Genomic DNA, 20,442 nt, shown 5'->3' on the forward strand with positions numbered 1-20,442 from the left:
TCTGCGGGCTTGTGTGCTGTGTTCGCTGGTCAAGGTGTCCGTCGGGGACCTGGTTGGAGGGGCGATGGGGGACCGAGGTGGGATAAGAGGGTGGAACGGGACTGAGGACAGTGGAGAGAAAAGTTGGGTCCAGGACACCGGGACGTGGCGGGGCGGCAGGACGCCGAAGGAGGCCATCGTTTACGTCCTACCTGCGCGGGGGACACGGCGGTCCTGTTAATGCCTTTGAACCCTCAGCTCTTAGCACGGGCCTGGACCTTTGACGGACGTCCGGTGAACTGAACTGGGAGCCGTCGCGCTTGGGCGTCAGGAGGGCGGGGAATCTGCAACTGAGAGAGTAGTTGGAGAGGGAGAGGGCGCTTGAACCAGAGGAGACAGAGAAAGAAATGAATAAAATGGAATTGAGAGAAAGGAGAGTGAGTGAGGGCAGAGCTTAGGGATGGAACTTTGGGAGTAGTAGGTCCAGGACCTGAGGACACACAACTGATATAAGGGAACCAAGAGATTCCAGGATAAAGTATTGAGAAGACTCCTTTTTTTCTTTGGCCTTGTTCAGGCTCATCTCTCCTTTCCTTTTTTTAACTGTCTCACCCCAGACTATAGACCAGTTTGAGTATGACGGTTGTGACAATTGTGATGCCTACCTACAGATGAAGGGTAACCGAGAGATGGTATATGACTGCACCAGCTCTTCTTTCGATGGGTAAGCCCCTTCAGATACTTTCATTCACTTTGCATCACCCCTGCCTTACCCCATCCCATTCCAAGAAGTAAATGTGGGGCAGGCTTTTAAGACCACAGTCCTAGTAGTTCTCAACAGTTATTTTGAAACATATCAGTCCTATGCATTAGTCCTACATAACTAATAGCCAAATGTAGCTGTTGAACACCTGAAATGTGGCTAGTCCAGATTAGGACATGCTTTAAATGTAAAATATCCACCAGATTTTAAAGGTTTAGCTTGAGAAAAGAAGAATGTTGGGGCCAGCAGATGGCACGATGATTACGTCACTGGACTATAATGTAGTTGACCATGGTTCAAGTCCCGGACCCAGCAGCTTCAAATTCATGCCGGGCATGTGTGCGTGCATGCCCAAAATCCCAACAAGAGAATGGAGGAGAAGGATGGCAGTGTAGCCATCCTCCCTGGAGAGTGATTTCTTACTTTCTGTGTCTCTGGTGAGCCCAAGCACCCTATAGCAAAAAAAAGAAAAAAAAAAAAAAGAATGTAAAATACATTTTTTTTTTATGTTTAATTTGCTGGAGAGAGGCTGAGAGGGGGAGTAAGTAAGAAAGCACCCCCAAAGGGGATGACCATGCTGCAATCCTCTCTCGGGATTTTGGGTGTGGGCACATACACTTGGTGTGTTTTTCAAGCTGCTAAATCTAGGACTCAAACTAATGCAGTAGGCCATGTGGGATCCAGCCACCCTAACCACTATGCCACTAGCCAGCCTCATTTTTTTGTATTTTAATTGCATATTGAAAGATCATGTTTCTGATTTATTGGTTTAAATGAAATATCAAACATAATTTCCTCATTTCATTTTTATTCTTTTAAACATGGTTACTAGAAAATTTAAAATGATGCATGTTTTATTGTATTTCCATTGAACACTGTTTCACTAGACTGTTAGCTCATGAATGGTAGGGACTGTGTTTATCATGTCCATCACTGTCTCACAAGAGCCTGGAAGATAGTAGGTGCTTGATAAATGTTTGTTGAGCATGTGAAGATCCTTTTTGAAAATGAAGGGAGGGACCAGCAGTTGGTATAATGGCTATTTCACTGAACTCCCATGTAGTCGACTGCGGTTCGAGTCCCAGACCCAGTGGCTTAAACTCACGCAAGGCGCACATGTGTGTGTGCCCAAGATCCCGAGAGGAGAATGGAGAAGGAGTTGCGATGTAGCCATTCCCCCTGGGTGTGATTTCTTGCTTTCTATCTCTCTGTCTCCGTCTTTCTGGCGAGCATACGTGCCCTGTAGCAAAAAAAAAAGGGGGGGGGAGTGGAAATTACAGGAATAGTCAATTATTGTCTAAAGCTGCTGCTTTGACATACCTCTAAGAGGCCCTATGAGGAGGACAAGATTGTCCAGTGGGGAAAAGAGGAAACAAGAGACGTAAGAGGCTAGGTCTCACTTCTCCTTCCTGAGGATATGAGCCAGAGGATAGTAGTCTGGAGGTTAAGAAGGTACTAAGTTTCTTTTGGCCTCTAGGCCAATTAATAGTTTACACACGAATTGGACTCAAACCTACTACTTGTCTTTCGAAGTGTGCCTATTCCATTTCTTTGATTTCTTTATGGGAAACATAAAGGATTGGGTAAAAAGATGTTAGCATGGAGCCTGTCCTTCCTAGACATACATGTGCACACTCAGATACTCCAGTCCCTTTTTTCTTTTTTCATTTGTTAGTACTGAATGGTACAGTGCTAACAAATGAATACATTCCCATCTGTTGGTAAAGTTCTGTATTAGCTGCCATGGAAGCTGTCAAGAATTACACAATGAGATACGTACTGGTAAGAAACACAGAATGAAGTTTTGCGTGTATGTGGTAAAATATACTTAACCAAAAGTTTACCATTTTAACCATTTTTAAGTGTATAATTCATTGACTTTAGTCTGTTCACATTTTTGTGCCCTCATTGCCACCATCCATCTCCAGACCTTTTTCTTCCTGTACTCATTGAACACTGACTCCCCATTTCTCCTCTCCTTTATGCTCGTGCAGTACCTGACTGCCACCAGGGCCTTCCTTTGTGTGTTTGACTACCCTAGGTACTGCGTAACTGAAATCATGTGGTATTTGTCCTTTTGTGACTAGCTTATTTATTCTACTTAACATAATGTCTTCAGGGTTTGTCCATATGTGGCAATTTTCTTTTTGAAGTGGTTAATGTTCATTGTATGTGTATATACTACATTTTTCTTACTCATTCATGGGTGATCATCTGGGTTGCTTCTACCTTTTGGCTATTTTGAAAAATACTGTTATGAACATGGGTGTACAAATACCTGTTCAAGGCCCTACTTTCAAGTCTAGATATATATCCAGAAGTGGAATTGCTAGACCATTTGGTAATTCAGTGTTTTGATTTTTCAAGGAACTGCTACACTTTCCATAATGGGTACACAGTTTTACATTCACACCAGTAGTGTCCAATACTGGTATTTTTTGGTTTGTCTTTTTTTTTTTTTTCTTTTAAATAGTAGCCATGCTAATGGGTGTGATTAATACTCCATTGTGAGTTTTGATTTGAATTTCCCTAATGTTAAGCATCTTCGCAAGTGCTTATTGACTATTCTAATTAATGTTATGTTTTAAAGAGTAGGCAAATTGGGGCCAGCAAGTGGTATAGTGGTTAAGGCGCTAGACTCTCACATGGCTAGCCACCGTTTTAGTCCTGGACCTGGTGGCTTGCTTTCTCACTTTCTCTCTCTCTGGTGAGTGCATATGCCCTGTAGCAAATTAAAAAGTAATAATATTAATGATGAAAAATAAAATTAAATAAATAATTCTTTTTAAAAAGTAGGCAAAGCAAAGTATTAAAGGAGATCAGAGAGGAGGGCTGGATGAACTCAGCAGAAGTGGGGGAGAAAGCAGTTGGGTTTTTGTTTTTTGTTTTGTTTTGCTATAGAGCATGTGCACTCACCAGCAAGACAGACAGAAAGCAAGAAATCACCCCCCGGGGGATGGCCATGCTGCAACTCCTTCTTCATTCTCCTCTCAGGATTTTGGGATGCATGCATGCACACACACCCAGTGTGAGTTTGAAGCTGTTGTGTCCAGGACTCAAACTACGGTCAACTACGTGGGATCCCAGCAACTTAACCATTACACCATCTGCTGGTCCCAGAAGCAGTCTTCTTAAGGAAGTAAGTCAGGGGTTTTTGAGAAAATTGAGGTGAGAGAGAAGGATAGAGAACATTTCAAATAAAGAAAGTGACTAGGGAACCAGCAGTTAGCGTAATGGCTATGTCGCTGGACTCCCACGTAGTCAACCGCAGTTTGTGTCCCGGACCCGGTGGCTTAAAACTCATGCCAGGCGCGTGTGCGTGCGTGCCCAAGATCCCGAGAGGAGAATGGAGGAGAAGGGATTGCGGCGTGACCATCCCCCCTGGGGGGTGATTTCTCGCTTTCTGTCTCTATGTCTCTCTCTGTCTGTCTGGCGAGCGCACGCGCCCTACAGTGAAAATCTCTCCAAAAAAAAAAAAATAAATTTAAAAAAAAAAAAAAGAAAGTGACTAAAACAAAAGGGAGGAAAAGACCCTGGTATGTTTGGAAAAAGATGGAGGCTCTGTTTAAGATAAATAATAAAGTTGGGTAACAGGGATCAGAAGGCTAGAAAGACATATTGTTAAGGACAGAATATAATTGTCACTAGGAGGGTGGCTTGCATACGTGCCTACCCAGATCAGTCCGTAGGACTAGGGAGCTAACGTTAGCTTTCTTGTCACCTCTGGGTCAGTTCCACTCAGAACACATGATTAAGAATGTAGGATTTAGGGGACCAGCAGTTGGCATAATGGCTATGTCGCTGGATTCCCATGTAGTCAACCATGGTTTGAGCCCCGGACCTGGTGGCTTAAACTCAGGCCGGGCGCGTGTGCATGTGTGCCCAAGATTCCAAGAGGAGAATGGAGGAGAAGAGATTGCGGTGCGGCCATCCCCCCTGGGGGGTGATTTCTCACTTTCTGTCTCTCTGTCTCTCTCTGTCTTTCTGGCAAGTGCATGTGCCCTATAGCAAAAACCTCTCCCCCCCCCCAAAAAAAAGAATGTAGGATTTAGACTGGAAGGGAGTCTCCCCAAATAAGAATTCAAGATTGTTGCAAAAAGAAGAGGAAATGGATATTGAAGAGACAGCCAACAAACATCAGTGCCTAGAAGACACTTGACAAAATGGGCTTTAACCGTTTGATTGCACAAATGACAAAAATGACCTCTGTAGTTGCTGAAAGAACCTGAGCTTCTAGCGCTTCAAGACCCTTTATGTTACCAGTGCTCTGACATCAAAGCTATCTGGGAAGGACAAATAGGGTAATGAGAGCTCAGGCTTTTTAGCACTTACTCTGGGGTAGTCTTTGTACCGGGTTTTTTATATTATTGTTATCTATGCCTTTGAATTTCATCTTACCAACAAAATTCTGAGTGAGGTCCGTATATGTACCTTAGGTTGCACAGCTCTTAAGGGGAAGAGCCTGACTGAGTCTCCCCGTTTCTGGTTGTAAGATCCATGGCTTTGACTCCCCTCCCTTTTGTACTAGGCCTCAGCCTGCAGTGGTTGTGCTGGTTGTAATCAGTAGTGCTGGCCATCTGCTGTTAAAACTGTCCCTTTTACTCAGGAATCTGTAGGCTAAGGATGTTTTCAAGTCTCGAAGCACACAATTGGCCATATGGGATCCAGTTGCCCTAACCATCTTGCCACTGGCTAGCCTCCAACCAGCACTATTAATGAGCAGTGTAGGAACTGCAGTTTGCTTATGGGGGGATAGTGACTGACCTGTGGCTGGCAGGTCAGGAACATAGGAACAGAGGTCCTTTATTGGTTCCAGCTTTGTGTCCCAGCATTAGTTTCCCTGCTCTCCAGTGAAGATTCCCTTGGTTTCCTCTCTTAAAACTGTGTGCTTACTGAGCAGCTCTCATGGGCCCCTCTTTTCAGTGGGGGGCTCAGGCTGACTCTCCATTTCTATTCCCTTTATAGAATCATTGCGATGATGAGTCCAGAAGACAGTTGGGTCTCTAAGTGGCAGCGAGTGAGTAAGTGTGTCCTTTTCTACTTATCCTGGCCTAGTTGTGGGGGGGTTACTGTCCCTTGGGTCTAGTTGGGGAGTCTTAGCAGGTGAGCAGTCTCAGGGCAGGGAAGGTGAGCTTGAAGGAAAACAGGAGTGCCTTGTGCCCTGTCATTAAACACTAGTAGCTAAAAGAAGTGATGGCTCTTCTTTTGGAGTTGCAGCACTTTCACTTTCAGCCTAAGCCTCCATTTGGTCTTTGGTCTTCCTTTACTTCCATTACAATCTCCTTTCTTCTCTTTCAGGTAACTTTAAGCCAGGTGTATATGCGGTATCAGTCACTGGTCGCCTACCCCAAGGTAATAACCATAATAACAGCCAATATTTATTTATGGTACTAAACTCTGCAGAAATCCTTTATGTGAGTTAATGCCAGTCCTCATAACTTTATGAGGTTCGCATTTTACAGATGAGGGAACTGAGGCACAGAGAGGTTAAATAACTTGCTTGAGTTCACCTTGCTAGTAAGTGAAGAGCCAGTTTAAATGCAGGCATGCTGGCTTTAGAAGCCTGTCTCCTTGCCTTTTTTTTTTTTTTCTTTAATAGTGATTTTTGTTCTAGCGTGCATATGCTCACCTAAGAGATAGAAAGGCAGAAAGCAAGAAATCATCTCCCAGGGAAGATGGCCATGCTGCAGTCCATTCTCTCAGGATTTTGGGCATGTACATATCTGGCATGAGTTTTAAGCCTTTGGGTCTGGGACTTGAACTATGGTTTGAACCATGGTTGTCCATGTGGGAGACCAGTGACTTAACCATTGTGCCATCTGCTGGTCCCACGAGAACCTTACTTTTGATGTCTACATGTGTCCCTCTTTTTCTTCTCATTGTTTCAAGTCATTGTTTGCATGTTGTGCTGCCTGGACCTTCAGTGGTACCAAGCCAACTAGGCAGGACTTATGTGTTTGTTTTTTTTAATTTTTTGCTGTACAACATGTGCACTGGCTGGAAGGAGAGAACGTACCCTTTAGTGGAGGATGGCCATGCTGCAGTCCCTTTTTGAGAGCTTTATTCTCCTTTTGGGATTTTGAGTGCACACACACTCAAATGCCCAAGGTATTTTTCAAGCCATTGGATCTGAGACTCGAAGCACAGAATTAGCCATATGGGATCCAGTTGCCTTAACCATCTTGCCACTGGCTAGCCTCCAACCAGCACTATTAATGAGCAGTGTAGGAACTGCAGTTTGCTTATAGCACCCCTTCAAGGTGGCAGCTGAGGGATCTTTCTTATTCTGAATCACCCCTCATGGAGCTGTTTCTTTTCCTGCCATAGGAATTGTGCGGGAGCTGAAAAGTCGAGGAGTTGCCTACAAATCCAGAGACACAGCTATAAAGACCTAGCAAGATACAGGGTCACCAGCGTCTTTGCTCTCCACCTCATCCTGCCTCTGCTTGTATTTTGTTGTGGAACTAAACAGGCAGAGCTTCAGATACTTCCCACCCTCCCACTCTGAGACTCAGCAGACTGTTGGGAGGACACTTCATGACCCTGGACCCTTTTACCTTCTTTGGACTACTGATGGGTGGGAGGGATTTGGGTTGTGGATTAACAGAGATTGCATTTGAGGGGAGAGTAGGATGCTGATTTTCCTACCCATGGCCCAGGGCTGTGCCCCCCTTACCCATGGCAAGACTCTGGGTCAAACACTAATAAACATTAACCCCTAGAACATTCTTTTTCCTTTTCCTTAGCTAGAACTGTAAGCACCTTCCCAGAGCAGCAGGGGCTCTTTTGCTCCTTGTGCCTGTCTCTGAGCCTCAGGGTTGCAGCCTTTCTAGCTTACTTTCTTGGACCTTGTAGGAAGGTCTGCTGTCCTGAGGCCAGGTAACCCCATTAGGTGGGAATCCAGTGCCTAATGGTTGCACCCCCTCTGCCGCCTTACCTGGCACAGTGGTGTCCCTTGAAGAGATCCTGAGACATCTTAGTCCTTTGCCCCTTGACCATATTTAATACTTTTTTCCTTCCTCATCTTACTCTTTTTTTATTGCTTTCCCTATACCTGAGGCCAGTTCCACTCACCCACATTTCATATCCCCCTAACTGAAGACTCTCAGGCCTTAGATGGTCACTAAGGCTTTTCTGGCTTGTTTGTACCTCTGTAGGAGGTGGGCCCTTTGTTTTCTCCTCTGGCCTAATAAGAGGCTTTGGGTCATGTATATATCATGTTATTGGCCAAGGTGAATTCTTTCAGAATGAAAAATTCACTAGAAGTTTTCATTTTAAGTTTCTACAGAAATGAATATCCCCGTTTGAATTTCCATAAGTTTCTTGTTCTCTGTGAAACAGTGATTACAGTCTGCCTATTTATCCCAAGATTGTTATGATTATGGAAATGAAACAACATGAATATTCTGACTTATGTCTTATAAAAGGTAAAATGCATTTGCTCTCCTCTTACATTTCTGAATGTCTGTAATGTGTGCACAATCAACCAGAATAGTAGGGACAGTGCCCAGGACCCTAGCTGCATGACGAGCCCTGACTCAGTAGCGGGGCACTCTCACTAGGGCTTCGTGTCACCCAGCCACCTGGTGTTGCTAGCGAGTCAATTTCTCTTGTGACCTACCTGGCCTGGAGTGTGTGGCGAGGGAGATGCTGACTTGGTGTACCTCCCACCCCCACCCCATCCTGTCCTCTCATAGCCGGGACTGGCCAGGCTGCTCATGTCCATTCACAGTTCCTCCAACGAGAGCTATTTTCTCTGCTGCCTTCAAGGTTGGAGGGAATAGTCTAGAACCCCAATTCCAAACTGGGTTTTCCAAGGTTTTCCCCAGCCTAGCAAACAGCTCTATGGAGGTGATTTCTAATGTTCAGTTTCCGTCTGAAAGCCTGATAAGCAACCTGTCCAGGTAGAGCTTACATCCTGGAGGGTAAAAGTGGATTTCAGTAGCACTGCCTAGGCTGTGTAGCTGACACCCAACTTTCACTGACTTTTTCAAAAAGTCCCTTGGAAAGCCCCAGCTGCTGTCCTGTGTGCCTGACCCGGACGTGGCTGCTCGGTGAGAATGGAAACAGTTGTGGGGAGGGAGGCAAGAAGAGCCGTGTACAAATAACCACACACAGGCTGCCTCAGCCTCACACCAAGTGGGGCCCTAACTGTCAGTCGCACAGGAAGTGAAAGGCACTGATGGCTGTGGGGGACGGGTGACCTGCTGCAGGCCTTGGTTCCATGGACTAGTGGACTGAGGGCTCAGGCCGTGAGTTCTGAATTAATTGTCCCGCCCTTGTACTTGAACCCGCAGTGGTACCACTCAGCCCAGACAAGCAGGAAGGTGCTGGAGTCCCATCTCCTACTGGAGGCTGAAAGAAACTGATATGGGGAGCTGTTTCAGGGCTCCCTGAGAGTGAGTGGTGCTGTGTGGAAGGAGTGGGGGGGTCTCAGGCACTGGTACTGTTGTCCTGCATCCCACAGCTATGAAGACTAGGTCCTGCTCATTGTCTTAAAGTTTTGGCCCTATTCTGAGTCTACCTAGGAGCTTAAGATCTTTTCTAGGTATCTTGTATAGTAGATGGGCTTCTCAAGCTCCTCTGTAGTTCAGTACCGACACCCAAGTCAGACTAGCAAGAGCAGTGGCTAGGCTGCCTTCCCCTTGCCTGCCTACTCTTCACTCCCTACCTACCACATGCTGTGGGTTGCTGTCTCCCAAGATCTGAGGGGCTAAGTGTCAATGCATCAATGAACGCAGCCTCCAGCCCAGCAGGGCCAGATTGTTCTGGTCTTGGAGGGGAACAGGAATTGATGGTGATGGGCTGGGCGAGGTCCAAAGCTCAGGCTGAGCCCACCAGCAGGTTTGGAGACGAGGCCTCACTCTTAGTGTGGCTACTACCTTGCTACTTCCGGCTCCCTGTAACCTGCTACTTGCGTCTCAGACCCCCTCCCTGACATAACTCTCTGTGGGGACCAGCAGTTAGCGTAATGGCTATGTCGCTGGACTCCCATGTAGTCGACCGTGGTTCGAGTCCCTGACCCGGCGGCTTAAACTCATGCCGGGCGTGTGTGTGCGTGTGCCCAGGATCCTGAAAGGAGAATGGAGGAGAAGGGATTGCAGTGTGGCCATCCTGGGGGGGGCGATTTCTCGCTTTCTGTCTCTCTGTCTCTGTCTGGTGAGCACACGGGCCCTATAGCAAAAGCCTCTCAAAAAAAAACCTCTCTGTGTAAGAGAGGCAGGGGGGGGGGGTGGAGACGAGGCCTCCCTCTTAGTGTGGCTACTACCTTGCTACTTCCGGCTCCCTGTAACCTGCTACTTGCGTCTCAGACCCCCTCCCTGACATAACTCTCTGTGGGGACCAGCAGTTAGCGTAATGGCTATGTCGCTGGACTCCCATGTAGTCGACCGTGGTTCGAGTCCCTGACCCGGCGGCTTAAACTCATGCCGGGCGTGTGTGTGCGTGTGCCCAGGATCCTGAAAGGAGAATGGAGGAGAAGGGATTGCAGTGTGGCCATCCTGGGGGGGGCGATTTCTCGCTTTCTGTCTCTCTGTCTCTGTCTGGTGAGCACACGGGCCCTATAGCAAAAGCCTCTCAAAAAAAAACCTCTCTGTGTAAGAGAGGCAGGTGGGTGATGTTTAAGAACAGCTAATAATATCTTACTTTTTATGGAAGTCTGGTACATGTTTAGTATCAGTAAAACTATTTGCATAAATACCCTTTTACTATGAAAGGGCTTTCACATTATCTCATTTGATCTTCACAAAACCCCTAGGGCAGTTAACATCCTTATTTAGCAACAAGACCCGGCTCAGGGTGTTAAAGCTCTTGGCTATGATCCAGTTGAGCCTTAGCTCAAGAAATAGAATGGCCACACCAACTCTACTGCTTCTGTTAACACAGTTATCCCTGAACACAACAGCTTGGCTCCCCCCATAAGCGTTCTGTAGAACCAGTGTGAGGCTTTAGTTTTTTGTGAATGAAGTTAAACCCCCCAACCACACTACTTCCATCACCCTTGGTCTCCAAGTCTATAATTCACCAAAGAGGCTGTGGGGGCCACGGCCCAGGGAGAGGAGATACATCCAGGCCTTTGCGTCCCCTGTTGGCTGCATCTTCCATTCCATTCCAGCAGTTCTTAGGCACCGGCTGACCTGTGCCCCACACCTCCCAACCACTTCTGCTTTTCTCTCCTCACCTCCATCTGCCACCTGATTGTGGTGCCGTTGTACCTCACCAGAACACAGGCTCGTGGTGGGTAAAAGCCTGTGTATCTAACCAGGGACAGAGTCCCTGCCTCCCGGCCTTCCTACCTCCACTGGCCACTCACCCTGTGACTTCTAAGTCATCTTCTCTTGATGAAATGTGATTGAGAAGACTACCATGTTGGGGGCAGTATAGTGGTTATTTGTGATGGGTGAGGGTGGAAGAGGGCATGAAGGGCACTTAAGACGCTGGTTCTGTTTTGTGATCTGGATGCTAGTTTGTGAGCTAGTTCACTTTCTGAAAACTTGTTATATGCTTGTGATGTGTGCGTTTTTCTCTTTGTATGTTACATTTCAAATAAAAAGTTTGCTTAAAGATCAGTTTGGCAGTCCCTGTCTTAGGGTAGTAGCAAGACTCAATTACATTAATTTAGATAAAAACTATTTGAGAGCTATGAAGTACCAAGGATTGTAAGGAATTGTCATTCAGTTGTCTACCCCTGGGTAAGTTCTAGGTAGGTATGGCAAGAATTTCATCCTCCTAACACTGTTAGGCAATAGTTATTCCAATATATCTACTACATATACATATTTCAAACAGATTTTGCTTCAAGCATGAAGACTTTTGGCCTCTGTTCTCATTTTTTTGTGATAAATGTTTTCAATGCTTCCTTGCTATTTGGATATAAAATTCTGAATGTAGGTTAACCTCTACTTGGCTGAAAGTCATTAATAAACCTCCATTTTTGTATATTGATGAAATGGTTTCAGGACAGACGGTTTTTCTACCTCTTGTTTTCCTGTCAGCCTGTCAGCTGTCATTCCTGTTGCTCATGTGTAGCTGTCCCTCTTCTAGTCTTGTTTGAACTAGGAAAACTGCCACACTGGGCAGGGAAAATTACTGTCAGGTGAGCCAGTAGGGCTTAGATTGAGGAGGAAAGCACATGGCTGCCTGCCAAGACCTTGGGGTTTAGAGGCCTTCACCAGTGGGAGGGTGGAGTCCAGAGTGTGAAGGCTGTAGGAGAGCGAAGGCTGGTCACAGAGCATCTGGGTTGGGAGAGTGTAAAGTAGGCCATCCCTCACTGGTGAGAGGATTGAGCCCATGCCTCACCTCGGGGTGGGGGTGGGGGTCACCGCTGCATCGGAGGGCCTGCACTGCCTGGCTCAGTGCCTTTTGCTTAAAGATGCTGTTTCTCTTCACCTAAAGATCCCAGGAAGCAGGACCTGAGTGCAGAAAAAGCTCTGCCCTCCGCTACTACCACCAAGATGCCAGGTCCTCTCAGAAATATGAGAAAACGTCTTCCCTCTGGTCCTTGACACTCGTCCCTTACTCCCCTTCTCAGCATTTCTCTTCAAGCAGAGGGCAAGCCTTATGGCATCAGACAGAGGACTTGAAGTCCCAGCAACTTCCTTGGGGCTGCATCCCCAAGCAGATAGGATCTGTTCCTGTAGTAAGTCGGAGCTGGCAGTCCCATCTTGAGAGCTCATATGTGCTGCTTCCAGGCCGCGTGCTCTCCTCCCTGCAAATTGAGCTCTCATGATGCAAAGAACCTGAGAGAAGGTTAAGGGGCAGCTTCAGACACCACGATGAGGGGACCCCAGCTTCTTACCCAAATGAATTCCTTATTCCTTCTTCCCCAAGCTCAGCACCTGCCATTTTTCAACCCATCCCCCATCCCAGAAAATACCTGGAAGGAAGTGAACACTCTGAGGCTGCTAGCCGGAAGTGGGGGTTTAACTGTCACCTCATCCCTAGGGGCTTGTGTAGCAGAAGGTAGAGGGGAAATGCAAATCCAAGCTATGAAGGGAGAAGAACTCAGAGAGGAGGGTGGTGGCAGGCATCCAGCCTTCTTCAGGACCATGGTCCCAGCAGGTGCTGGGGAGGCCTGAGGCAAGAGAGTGATCCCAGGCCCTGGAACAAGCCTGCACACCCCACCCAGTGCAGCAGCTGCCACACTTTCTCTGGGCAGCTGAGCAGACTTACTTCCTCAGCCCTGCACCCCAGAGAAGTGGAGGGTGGAGTCTCAGGCTGAGAGGAGGGGCATGATTTGGAATCCCGCAGAGCCTGGCCTGGGGGAAGATGAGGTGGAGGTGGGCATGTCCCTAGGGAATGAGTCATTCTGCTTCTACAGTAGGAGGGCTACTTAGGGCTGCTTGGGCTCGTGCTTCTACAATAATAACCTATTACATCAGCGTGGCAATTTCCAAGTTCATAACTGGCCACCTCCCTTATTGCATTTGCTCCTCAGTGCCATCCTGTGAGGCATTGTTACGGCCCTGTCACAGATGAGAAAAACTGGATTTCGGTTATATCACTTGCCCAAGGTCAGTGGCCCGGCCAGGCTGTGCTGGTGTTTCAGCCTGGCCCTTTCCTCATGCACTACACTGCTGTCCCCTGGCCTTCCTTCAGCTCTGCTGTGAGATCAAGGGTCCATAACGGGGACAGAGATGTGGGGTCCTCCTAGTTTTCTTTTTGCCTCCTCGAACCCCCGCCTACAGGTGGGGCCCCTGGGGGTGCAGTTTCACTAACCTTAGCATGAAGGTCTCTTTGGGGAAAAGGGCTTCAGTGTCCCTCATGTTCACCCACCCTGGGAACCCACCAGGAAAGCCTGGCCCTGCGCCCCTGTCCCATTTTGCCGCAGGCCTCACTCCTCCTCCCTGAGCCACACTGCCCCATGACTCTGCTGCCTGCGCCCCATTGGCCTGCCCAAGAGCATTTGCCCTTATTTGGCCAGGCCCGCTGAGGCCCGGCCTCCACTCCCAGCCCAGCCCCCGCAGGCCCATGTCTCTTTCTCACTTCATCTTTTTGAGGTTTGGCTCAGGGGCCCCAGCGGGCGTCGCTTCAAACGCACTTTCTGGTTGAGTCACTTTTTAACGGCCCCAGTGCTGTGAACTGCTGTCGCTGCTGCCAGGCCCCTTCCTAGGTGACCAGCCCTCCCCCATCAAACTGCTTGACAGGCTCTGACAGAAGGGGCTGAGGTGGCCATTTGCTCTTAGAGAGATTCTGCGGACCACCCCCTTCTCTGCCCCCATCTTCAAGCCAGGGACAGGGACATGCACCCTGAGGCCTGCCTGCTGCTTCTCCCAACTCCCTTCTTTGGGCTCTAGAAGTGAAGCAGGTCCTCCCGAAAGACCTATTTATTTGGGGACACTTTGAATTGAGCTCCCTTGTGGGGAACAGAAACGGGATGCTGATGATTGGCCGCTTTCCGGGAAGGTGAAACTTAACCTTGCTGTTTCCAGTTCCTTGTCTCTGAGATGGGAATGGCATCATTTACTTCACTGGGTTGACGTGATGATCAAATGAAATCCAGATTGAATGTGTTTTATCTAGTCCTCTAGGTACCTGGGCTGCTACCTTCTCCCCAGCTTAGTGCGTGGAATGTGGAGGTGCATGGGATGAACCCAGGGTGGCTCACAGCAGCCCTCACAAAGCCATCTTCCCTCCACCCTCACCTTCTACTTTTCCAGCTATGCCTAGCACGTGAGGAATCCTGTGGAGGTAGGAGGCTGGTAAGAGGGAGTAGATAGCATTTTGCCCCTTGCTTCCAGCCACAATAAGGGAGAAATCTGCTAAAGAGGCCTTCCTAGCCTCCCTGCCTTCTCTGGGGTTTGGATGGGCTGCCCTTGAGTCCCTTGAGAAGATCCACCCTCCTAGTAACTAGGCAGCAGATGCTGCTGCTTCCTCCTTCAAGTTCCCTGGGCCCCATTGCTCTTGGGGACTCTCTAGGACACAAGGGAGTCCTTTGGTCAACTCTCTCCAATTTTATAGATGGAGAAACAGGCTGAGGACAGCTGGTTGGCATGGTGGTTAAGGTGGCTGGGTCCCACATGGCCAACTGCATGGTGTGAGTCAACCTGATGGCTTGAGAGATATGCAAGGTGTTGGGCTCGTGCTTCTACAATAATAACCTATTACATCAGCGTGGCAATTTCCAAGTTCATAACTGGCCACCTCCCTTATTGCATTTGCTCCTCAGTGCCATCCTGTGAGGCATTGTTACGGCCCTGTCACAGATGAGAAAAACTGGATTTCGGTTATATCACTTGCCCAAGGTCAGTGGCCCGGCCAGGCTGTGCTGGTGTTTCAGCCTGGCCCTTTCCTCATGCACTACACTGCTGTCCCCTGGCCTTCCTTCAGCTCTGCTGTGAGATCAAGGGTCCATAACGGGGACAGAGATGTGGGGTCCTCCTAGTTTTCTTTTTGCCTCCTCGAACCCCCGCCTACAGGTGGGGCCCCTGGGGGTGCAGTTTCACTAACCTTAGCATGAAGGTCTCTTTGGGGAAAAGGGCTTCAGTGTCCCTCATGTTCACCCACCCTGGGAACCCACCAGGAAAGCCTGGCCCTGCGCCCCTGTCCCATTTTGCCGCAGGCCTCACTCCTCCTCCCTGAGCCACACTGCCCCATGACTCTGCTGCCTGCGCCCCATTGGCCTGCCCAAGAGCATTTGCCCTTATTTGGCCAGGCCCGCTGAGGCCCGGCCTCCACTCCCAGCCCAGCCCCCGCAGGCCCATGTCTCTTTCTCACTTCATCTTTTTGAGGTTTGGCTCAGGGGCCCCAGCGGGCGTCGCTTCAAACGCACTTTCTGGTTGAGTCACTTTTTAACGGCCCCAGTGCTGTGAACTGCTGTCGCTGCTGCCAGGCCCCTTCCTAGGTGACCAGCCCTCCCCCATCAAACTGCTTGACAGGCTCTGACAGAAGGGGCTGAGGTGGCCATTTGCTCTTAGAGAGATTCTGCGGACCACCCCCTTCTCTGCCCCCATCTTCAAGCCAGGGACAGGGACATGCACCCTGAGGCCTGCCTGCTGCTTCTCCCAACTCCCTTCTTTGGGCTCTAGAAGTGAAGCAGGTCCTCCCGAAAGACCTATTTATTTGGGGACACTTTGAATTGAGCTCCCTTGTGGGGAACAGAAACGGGATGCTGATGATTGGCCGCTTTCCGGGAAGGTGAAACTTAACCTTGCTGTTTCCAGTTCCTTGTCTCTGAGATGGGAATGGCATCATTTACTTCACTGGGTTGACGTGATGATCAAATGAAATCCAGATTGAATGTGTTTTATCTAGTCCTCTAGGTACCTGGGCTGCTACCTTCTCCCCAGCTTAGTGCGTGGAATGTGGAGGTGCATGGGATGAACCCAGGGTGGCTCACAGCAGCCCTCACAAAGCCATCTTCCCTCCACCCTCACCTTCTACTTTTCCAGCTATGCCTAGCACGTGAGGAATCCTGTGGAGGTAGGAGGCTGGTAAGAGGGAGTAGATAGCATTTTGCCCCTTGCTTCCAGCCACAATAAGGGAGAAATCTGCTAAAGAGGCCTTCCTAGCCTCCCTGCCTTCTCTGGGGTTTGGATGGGCTGCCCTTGAGTCCCTTGAGAAGATCCACCCTCCTAGTAACTAGGCAGCAGATGCTGCTGCTTCCTCCTTCAAGTTCCCTGGGCCCCATTGCTCTTGGGGACTCTCTAGGACACAAGGGAGTCCTTTGGTCAACTCTCTCCAATTTTATAGATGGAGAAACAGGCTGAGGACAGCTGGTTGGCATGGTGGTTAAGGTGGCTGGGTCCCACATGGCCAACTGCATGGTGTGAGTCAACCTGATGGCTTGAGAGATATGCAAGGTGTGTGTGTGTGTGTGTGTGTGTGTGTGTGTGTGCCCAGAGTCCCTAGAGAATGGAAAAGGGATTGTGGCATAATCATTTCTCCTGGGGGTGCTTCTCACTTTCTCTCTCTCTCGTGAGTACATGTGCCCTGTAACAAATCTTGGTGGTCCTGATGTTGGGGGTGGGGATTTGGGTTGCAGAGAGAGCACAGTAGGTTCCAGGAAGGAAACCAGGTCTCCCATACACCACCTCCCCCACGCAGAGTTTATTTGTAGCAGTTAAAACTGGAGCAGGTGCAGCTATGTGCGTTTAACCGAGCACGTGTGTGCACACATGTGTGTGTGTGTGTGTAAGGAGCCAGGAGGGCACTTTCTCTCGGGGGTGGGGATTTGGGTTGCAGAGAGAGCACAGTAGGTTCCAGGAAGGAAACCAGGTCTCCCATACACCACCTCCCCCACGCAGAGTTTATTTGTAGCAGTTAAAACTGGAGCAGGTGCAGCTATGTGCGTTTAACCGAGCACGTGTGTGCACACATGTGTGTGTGTGTGTGTAAGGAGCCAGGAGGGCACTTTCTCTCATTTGCCTGCTTGTGTCCCTAGAAGATCCCAGAGGAGAATGCTTCTAGTTTCATAGCCATTCCCACCGCAGTTGCCAGGGTGGCCTTCTTCCTGATGCCCATGTCTCCCTTCCTACACAGCCCATCCTGCTTCTTCCCAGATGCTGTAGGAAGAACCCTCGGACTTGGCCATAACTTGCTTTGTGATTTCAGATTACCTCTGCCTGTCTCTGGGCTTGCAGCTCTGTTTCCTGACTTGGGGCCAGTTGCTGACTGAGTTTGCTGCTTAAAAGTCTTTGGATCTTCTGGTCCCAGGAGAGCTGAGCCAGAGCCCTGCTCAGAGCAAAGTAGCCTCCAGATGGACCACTGTGCGCTGGAGCTGACCCTTGTCAGACAGGGTAGGACAGGCAAGCGTGAAGTTACACCTGGAGGACTTCTGGGCAGTGCAGGCAGAGGCTGAGGGGCAGCTAGCTTGCCCACTCTCCTTGTCTGGAGCACTTCTTGGGCCTCCAGGGCTCCTCAAGATGATACAGGGGCTCCTCCTAGGTGCTGCACTGACCTCTGCAGGGGACATGGCTGTCTTAGCTTCTTAGAGCACTTCCCTGTCTGGATACCTCTTTCCTTGGCCACCCCTCCAGTGACTATCAACCCCACATGGCTTTAGCCCCCCTTTGCAAGGCTGGGGTGCTCAGTTTCCCTCTTTGTGGCCAGGCCTGTCCCCAGCCTGAGCTCTCTGGAGGGCGGGACTGCTCGCCTTCCTGACTTCCTGTTTGTGAGTGGTTAGGTCCTGTGGCTTCCCTCATGTTGTGTCTTCACAAGGCAGGTTATCTGGGCTGCCATCTCTGCCTGCCTGCCCAGAAGTGAGTGCCCCAGGCCCATGTAGCTGGAGGGGACAGCTGGCTTCTCCTGTCTGCCTTTATGTGCAGACAAAGAGCTCTTGTCACTCCTCCCAGCCTTGGACTTGCTCTTCTTGCAGGCCTTTTAGGCATCAAAAGACCATTTTCTCCCTGTTTTTCCTCCTTGTCTAGTCCTCCTTCCAAACCCTCTTTTACCTGTACTCACTCCCTCCGGGAAGCCTTCCCTTATGGGCCCCCTTGGGTTGCCACTGTGAGTCCAACTGCTCAGCCCCATAGGCACCATCGACCCCACCCAGGACTACTTCGTGGGTGCTGCTTTAATTTGTAAAATATAGGTGTGTGTGGAGGCATGTACGTGTGTATTGTTTCACCCCCTCAGCTTCAGTGCTCACTCGAAGTGGGAGCCAAGTGTCCCCATCAGACCGGCTTTGTGTATAAACTGCTTACTCACATTGACTCACAAACTCTCCTGTTGCCTGTCAGACTGGGAACGTCCTGCATTCTTTCTCCTCAGGCTCACCTTTACCTATCCACGACCCCAGCTTGGCACACAAAGATGTCTGTCTCCAAGATCAGTGAGGTGGGGATTGGGGTGGGAGTGAGGGATTCTGAGCCTGGCGCCCTCCAGGATCCCAGGCCCAGACCTTAGCTATCTTTCTGCTCTTACTTGCTCATTTGGCAAAGACCTGTTCCCAGCTTTTTTTAGCTGCCCCCAAGAAGAAATCTAATCTCGGGACCAGCAGGTGGCTTGGCAGTAAAGATGCTGGACTCTCACAACCATGGTTCAAGGCCTGGACCTGGTGGCTTGCTTTCTCATTTTCCCTTTCTGTCTCTCTATCCAAATTAAAACAATAATAATGTTAATAACAAATAAAATAAATAAATTAAAAAAAAGAAATCTAATCTTTGGAATAAGAAAGGACCTTGGGGACATTTTATAGCAGAGTTCCAGTGAGCTGAGGTTGCCCAGTGAATGGATGTTGGGCCCAGACCTACTGCAAAGGGGGCAGAGTGCTGGTGGAGTTGCGAAGTATTAATTTGAACTCCTCTCTCCTCCATAAAGACAGGCAGTAATACCTCTTTTCTCAGGACAGGTTTAGGCTCTCTCATCCTGGAGACCTCAGGCAGCTGGTGGCTGGAGGGGCAAGAATATCCTCTACCCACCTCCTTCCTGTCACCCTCCCAAGTACTGGTCCCGGAGGCCTAGGCGAGACATAGGAGGCCTTCCTATGTCTTTCAGGGGAAAGGCAGGTATGTCTAGGAGTGTGGATTGGCCATCTTCAAGGGTTAACTGTAGGCCTGAGCTGGGTGTCACCAGCAGCACAGTGGGTCTATGAGGCTTGGCCCTGCTGTGTCTCTGAAAGGATATGGGAACTCATTGGGGTTATTTTGGGAGCCTGTGTATGTGGGGGCGGGAAAGGGTGAGAGTATGTACCCACGTAGGTTCCCACTGCTCTTCCCTCAGGCAACTGCAGGTTGGTCAGGCAGGCCACCATGTGGGTTGTGCTAGCCCAAGGCAAGGCCCCAGTCCAGCACCCCATCCCACTCACAGGTGTATGTCCCACCCCATACATCCCTCACTCATTCAAATCTCCTTCTTGTCCCTGTGTCCTTACCTCAGATTCTGACTCTGGCCCTGTTCTGTTTCTTCTGGTTTGAGGCCAGCAGATCTGGGAGTCACTACCAGGTTGGGGAGAATTCCAGGGTGCAAAGACCCCAAGCTTCTCCTCAGTTCCACCCTTTCACAGCTACAGCCTCCGAATGGGAACCAGCAAAAGCCCTGGTCCCTTGAGAAAACTCCTTACCCCCAAAGCTCTATAGATGGAGAGGCTGGGCTCCATTCTCTTTACAAAAATAATAATAATAATAATAATAATAATAATAAAAATCAGGACATACAGAGAAAATGCAGCCTGTTGTCACAGAGAGCAGGCATTGTGATGTCCCAGCAGGGATGTCCCATCCCCATCTTGCACAGGACAGGAGAGGAGCTGGTTTGGAGACTACTGGAGTGCTGAGTGTATACCCTGGAACTTCAGGTCTGACTCGCCGCAGGTCACATGCTGGGGGGACCTCTGGCACAGCTGGGCTCAGAAGCCAGGCATCCTGGCCCCCACTCTGACTCTCTCTTGCTGGGACAGGACACCTCTAGATAATGGCTTTTGGGGCACCCTCGGCAGGAGTGGGCGGTGAGATGCTCTAGGAGGAGAGGCTCTGAAGGATAGGGGCCCAGGAACCCAGGTTACTGCACAACTTTGATATTCTTATCCTCTTATCGCCTGGGGCAGCCACTTCCCCTCCACCCAGGGTCTGAGGCCGCGGTGGTCTCTTAAAGGAGCATCATTCCATTTCTGGCTAGCTGGTGCGACGAGGCTATTGTCCTCACCACTTTGCCTTCAGACTCTAGGAGCAAAGCGCCCTGTTCCCCCTTTTCCTGCCCTATTTCAGGGGCCTAGGAATGGATAACAATGTTCTTGGTTAAGAGCTCCCCTTACTGAAGGGAAG

General features: G+C 49.3%; 2 protein-coding genes across 2 annotated transcripts in view; both read left to right on the forward strand.

Moving 5' to 3' along the window:
- Positions 1-8,179, forward strand: SUPT4H1 (SPT4 homolog, DSIF elongation factor subunit; the record flags this gene model as incomplete). Its single annotated transcript, XM_006154681.2, is given in 5 exon segments — positions 1-34; positions 597-703; positions 5,708-5,763; positions 6,041-6,094; positions 7,070-8,179. Coding segments are annotated over 5 exon segments (319 nt in total), but the record flags the coding sequence as incomplete, so codon positions are not given.
- Positions 1-20,442, forward strand: part of SKA2 (spindle and kinetochore associated complex subunit 2) — a 1,094,818-nt gene that overhangs the window by 804,365 nt on the left and 270,011 nt on the right. The gene's annotated exons all lie outside the window — the stretch shown is intronic.

This window comes from Tupaia chinensis, unplaced genomic scaffold (assembly GCF_000334495.1).
Source record: "Tupaia chinensis unplaced genomic scaffold, TupChi_1.0 Scaffold000416_1, whole genome shotgun sequence".
Classification (NCBI taxonomy): Eukaryota; Metazoa; Chordata; class Mammalia; order Scandentia; family Tupaiidae; genus Tupaia; species Tupaia belangeri.